This window comes from Oryctolagus cuniculus, chromosome 19 (genome assembly GCF_051225735.1).
Source record: "Oryctolagus cuniculus isolate XC-2025 breed Fujian yellow rabbit chromosome 19, ASM5122573v1, whole genome shotgun sequence".
Taxonomy (NCBI): domain Eukaryota; kingdom Metazoa; phylum Chordata; class Mammalia; order Lagomorpha; family Leporidae; genus Oryctolagus; species Oryctolagus cuniculus.
The window spans coordinates 48049023-48055022 of record NC_142885.1 but is presented as its reverse complement, the minus strand read 5'-3'; the positions used below and the strand labels follow the sequence as shown (position 1 = coordinate 48055022).

Genomic DNA, 6000 nt, shown 5'->3' with positions numbered 1-6000 from the left:
CATTATTAGTGTTTAGTGTATCATTTGGTCCTCAGATGTTCAAAAATAAGAAATTGGTATTTTTTATGACTCTATCGACTGCCACAAACACTAGATGTGAAATATTCTACTCTTGTGTGCATTTGGTGTATACATACAGGTGGTAAAACATATATAACATGTACACACAACACTTCTAATATAGCAACAAAATATATGCAGGGAGTTACAAAAATCCTTAGAATGTCCAAGAGCATCAAAGGGAAAATAGGAGACTTCCCCACAATTAAACATCAATCAACTTCAGGACTGGAGGAGAAATTAAACTGAGAGAAAGTGTTGCCCTCAGGACACTATCTGACCACTTGGGCCTCAATCCTGTGTGGGTCATTTAACTTTCTCTGTGGTCAAATTTAAGAAACAAGGAACTATTTAACTTTTTGCTAGTAACAAAGCAGAGTTTCCAAGTAGCAAAGCAGAGCAAATATGAGAACCAAAATGGAAATAATGGAGCATACACAGAACTATCTGTGAAAATGAACGTTCACAGAAATTAGATATTTGAATTATATATTTAAATACATATCAAACAAAAACTTAAATAAGAATGAAAATGAGAAATACTAAGATAAAGTTGAGTAGTGATATTTGGAAAACAAACTAAATATTTGAAAAATATAAAAAAGCAAATACACAACGTACAGTTTAAACATTAAAGGCAAATGATGACAGTATTAATTAAATGGAGTATTGTGATGTAAAACTACATGATAAAGGGACAAGAAAATAGAAAATACAAACAGAGTTATATGAAAAAAATGAGAATAAATAAATAAAACCATTTATTTGGATCATTAAACATAAAAATGTCAAATCGCATTACCAAATTTGATGCAAAAATTGAGAAGAGAAAAAGAAATACACCTTAAAACAGTGACAATACCATCTACTACACTACAAAAGAAAAATATTAAAAAGTAATATTGCAGACAGAAATTGATGTCCAAGCTACACTTGAAACTTGCCTAGCTTTAATTTTTATGAGTAAAGTGATATATTTTAAAAAGAAGTCATAAGATCGATCTAAGACGACGACTGTGGAACCGGAAACCACCCCCACTCCTAATCCCCTGCCCGCAGAAGAGGAGAAAACAGAATCTAATCAGGAGGTTGCTAACCCAGAACACTATATTAAACATCCTCTACAGAACAGATGGGCGCTCTGGTTTTTTAAGCATGATAAAAGCAAAACTTGGCAAGCAAACCTTCGGCTGATCTCTAAGTTTGATACTGTTGAAGACTTTTGGGCTCCGTACAACCATATCCAGTTGTCTAGTAATTTAATGCCTGGCTGGGAGTACTCACTCTTTAAGGATGGCATTGAGCCTATGTAGGAAGATGAGAAAAACAAACGGGGAGGCAAATGGCTAATTACATTAAACAAAGAGCAGAGGCGAAGTGACATCGATCGCTTTTGGCTGGAGACACTGCTGTGCTTATTGGAGAATCTTTTGATGACTACAGCGATGATGTATGTGGAGCTGTTGTCAATGTTAGAGCTAAAGGTGATAAAGTGGCAATATGGACTACTGAATGTGAAAACAGAGATGCTGTTACACATATAGGGAGGGTATACAAGGAAAGGTTAGGACTTCCTCCAAAGATAGTGATTGGTTATCAGTCCCATGCAGACACAGCTACTAAGAGCGGCTCCATGACTAAAAATAGGTTTGTTGTTTAAGAAGACACCTTTTCAGTATTCTCATAGGAGACTGCGTCAAACAATCAAGATTTGGGAGCTGAACCAAAGCCTCTTCAAAAGCAGAGTGGACTGCATTTAAATTTGATTTCCATCAAAATGTTGCTAAGATATAAGAGAAGTCTCATTCACCTTTGTCTTGTACTTCTGTGTTCATTTTTTTAAATTTTGGCTAGAGTGTCCACTATCCCAATCAAAGAATTACATACAGTATACATCTTCCCCACGATCCTTATGTGTTCCTGGCCCAAGGCTAATCCTCCGCCTAGCGGCGCCGGCACACCGGGTTCTAGTCCCGGTCGGGGCGCCGGATTCTGTCCCGGTTGCCCCTCTTCAAGGCCAGCCCTCTGCTGTGGCCAGGGAGTGCAGTGGAGGATGGCCCAGGTGCTTGGGCCCTGCACCCCATGGGAGACCAGGATATGCACCTGGCTCCTGGCTCCTGGCATCGGATCAGCGCGGTACGCTGGCCGCAGCGCGCCGGCCGCGGCGGCCATTGGAGGGTGAACCAACGGCAAAGGAAGACCTTTCTCTTTGTCTCTCTCTCTCACTGTCCACTCTGCCTGTCAAAAAAAAAAAAAAAAGAATTATACAAACACATTTTACCCATCCACAACGTTAAAAAAAGAACTTACATTTCTGTACCTTACAGGAAAAAATACTGTTTATGTTCCATTGTATGCAGAGCATAGTTTGCTGGTTTGAAAGAGTATGATGCATACAGTTTTCTAGCAATTTTCCTTGTTTCTTTTTACATCATCATCTTTGCTGTACTTTTGCTGATGGCTGCTAGATTTTAATTTATTTGTTTCCCTATTTGATAACATTAGTGATTCTGATTTCAGTTTTTCATTTGGTTTGCTTTTGTTTTTTCCTCATGTAACACTGGTGAAGGATCCAGGAATATGACACAAAGGTGGAATAAACATTAATTTTGTACATTCTTTGGTAATTTTTTTTGTTTTTTGTAACTACAAAGCTTTGCTACAAATTTATGTATTTCATTCAAATCAGTGATCTATGTTTGTGTGATTTCCTAAACATAATTGTGGATTATAAAAAATGCAACATCATAATTACATTCCTAACTAGAATTAGCATGTCTGTTTTTGTATCTTTATGCTGTATTTTTTACACTTTGTATTACTTAGATTATTTTGCTTTGGTTAAAAATGGCTCAAGTAGAAAAGTGGTCCCATTCATATTAAGACAGTGTACAAAAAACTGTAAATAAAATGTGTACAGTGAATTGTCTTTTAGACAACTAGATTTGGCCTTTTATTTCTCCATCCCTATAGAAGGAATTTATACTTCTTATTGCCAGGCAGTCTCTGTTGTCTTCTCTTGCAGTGTCTTCCCACATGAACAGCATAAGTTTGCAGTACTAGTTTATTATGTTTATTACAGTTTTTATTAAATAGGTAGTATTATATATATGGAATTAAGCTGATATGGCTATCTTTTTTTATAAAGTAAGGCATAGTCCTCAGTCTTAGGTATCTAATGTACCATTAATATGTTAAAATTCCTGAGAATTGGAGTCTTGGGGCATATTTCTTTGATTGGTAGGAACAGTGGCTGTAAAACTTGGTTTCTGGATTGAGATGTTTTTATGTAATTGTCAGTGATAGCATTTTGTTATTGTTGCTGTCTAAACAGAATGGAATAAACAGGAATCAAGATGTTTATATTGGTAAATTATTATAGTATGGTTTTCTGTAAACCTGAAAACTTGATCTACTTTTTGTAGGTGTGATTTGAAAGCAGACATTTTGTCCATAATGCATAATGAAATAGCTTAAACCTTTTGAAATAAAGCATGGCTACCATAGATTAAAGAGTAAGCTGAACTAAGCAGAGTGAAAATTTTAGTTGAGAAAATTTGATTTTAAATGGTAATTATGAGTTGATCATTTAAAAACTGATAAACCTGATGGAGATCCTGTATACAATGAATGTGAAATTAATAAAAAAATAAGTCATAAAAGATTTGATTACTGGGGCCAGCGCTGTGGCATAGCAGGTAAAGCTGCCACCTGCTGTGCCAGCATCACATGTGGGTGCCGGTTCAAGTCCCGGCTGCTCCACTTCCAATCCACCTCTCTGATATGGTCTGGGAAAGCAGTAGAAGATGGTTCAAGTCCTTGCACCCTTGTACCCACATGGGAGTCCCAGAAGAAGTTCCTGGCTCCTGAAATCGGATCAGTGCAGCTCCGGCCTTTGTGGCCATCTGGGGAGTGAACCAGCGGATGGAAGATCTCTCTCTCTCTCTCTCTCTCTGCCTCTCCTTCTCTCTCTGTATAACTCTGACTTTCAAAGTAAATAAATAAATCTTTAAAAAAAAAGATTTGGTTACTTATGGATAGTTCTACAGCATGAAGGTTAAAAAAAAGAAAAATTGTCTGTGAGAAGTTGTGAAGTGAAAAACGAAAGGACAAGATACTTGTAAAGCTATCTAAATCTTACATTGTGGTGGATTTTGAATCAAAAGAAATGTAATTTCTGAAAAATACATATTTCTTTTATTTGAACATGAGAAAATATAATTCTGTAAAGTTTAATAAGATAGGAACTTATCTATTGGAATAATTTGCCTCATAAATCTCAATTTTATACAATCATTTTCAAAATTATTTCTTTATTTTACTTCATTTGGAAGTCAGAAGAGAGAGAGTGAGAGGAGGGAAGGAAGGAAGAAGGAAGGAAGGAAGGAAGGAAGGAAGGAAGGAAGGAAGGAAGGAAGGAAGGAAATACATCTGCTTGTTCAAAACCTAAATGATAGCAAACATGTGATGGCCAGGCCAACACCAGAATTCCAGATCTCCATCTGGTGCTAACATGTAACAGGAACCTAATTACTTGAGTAAGCACCTGCTATACTACTCAGAGTGTTGACTGACAATAAGATGGATCAGAAACATGAACATGATTCAAACTCAGGCACTCTAATACAGGAGGTGGGCATCCAAAGCACCGCCTTAACTACCGCAACAAATGCCAAGGCAAGGCAACCACTTCTGTCATTAACTAATAAAAATCAAAATCATTTCCATAGTATACTGTGCAACATAACAACTATCCTCTTATCAGAACTGATAAGCACCAACGGACTGGCAGAAGCATAGACATTGGCCACAACACTCTGGACACCTACCGTAACAGAGTCATATGTCCACAGTATCATTGAGGAGGATGAGATGATTAAGTCTGCCCAGTACATGACCACAAAGAAATTCACTAGCAGAAGGATGGTCTGGGTGGCCTTTTTCTCTGGGGAGGATCTTGGGAAGGGGCTGGTGCTGTGAAGGTATTGGGACCTTTTCTGATGCCTGGACAAGAGGATCACCATGTACACACTTGAGAGCAGCATGAGTCCTACAAGGAAGACATCCCTGTATGTTGTCATTGTGAGCATCATACCCATGATGCCACGGCCTATGGGAGAAAGTGAACAGTACTTAGTGAGAACCATCATATTGGTCTGGGTCACATTGGACGATGCTACAGTGTGGAAGATCACACCAATACTAAAAGACAAACAAATCAACCATACAAATGGGAAGAAGTAAAAGATGAAATGTGTGGATTTATATTTAAACTGTGCCAACCAGGATGTGCTGGGGCTGATGGTGATGGCCTGAATGATGCTCAGGAGGCAGGTGGTAGAGATGGAGAGCCCCCTCAGCACCCTACTGCTGTAGAACAAACTCTTACATTTAAAGTCATTCCAAAAATTGAGTGACCCAAACAGGTCTGGAGAGAACAAAAATAACACAGTGATGAGCAATGTAATGTGAACAAAGGCCAGGTGACTGGTGATCAGGTCAGTGGGCTTGGGTCTGTGATCCAGCAGAAGTGTGAGGATGTGGAAGAGGAGGAGGAAGGTGTTGGCTGTCATTCCAATGCCAGCTTGAAAAATGAGATATTTATTCACAGCAATACAAGCAGAAAGTGTGATCATCTTTATATCATGGAGAAAACACATATATGTCTGAAAAACAAGCAAAACAAAAACAAAAGTTCTTATGTCATCAGCAGGAATTATTCTACTTAACAGAAGTTTCCATTATAACATCTTATCTTTAGAATGGTATTGCATATCTCTTAGCTTTCATCCTAGAAATCACTATGTGAACTATCCTCAGTTCAGAGGTCATACTGTCGAAGTCCAGCTTTCAATTTCATGTAGAAAACACATAAATCATGAGGTGGTATACATAAGCTTCAACAAAATCACCACATGGTTACACTTTTATTGCCAAATT

General features: G+C 37.8%; 1 protein-coding gene and 1 pseudogene across 1 annotated transcript; one reads left to right on the top strand and one right to left on the bottom strand.

Moving 5' to 3' along the window:
- Window positions 1-925: 925 nt before the first annotated feature.
- On the top strand, window positions 926-1990 carry LOC149120576 (eukaryotic translation initiation factor 4E pseudogene; annotated as a pseudogene).
- Window positions 1991-4778: 2788 nt separating this feature from the next.
- ORYCUNV1R1584 (vomeronasal 1 receptor oryCunV1R1584) lies at window positions 4779-5696 on the bottom strand. Its single transcript, NM_001167271.1, has one exon. The coding sequence runs from the start codon at window positions 5694-5696 to the stop codon at window positions 4779-4781; it is 918 nt and encodes a 305-aa protein (NP_001160743.1).
- Between the last annotated feature and the right edge of the window lie 304 nt (window positions 5697-6000).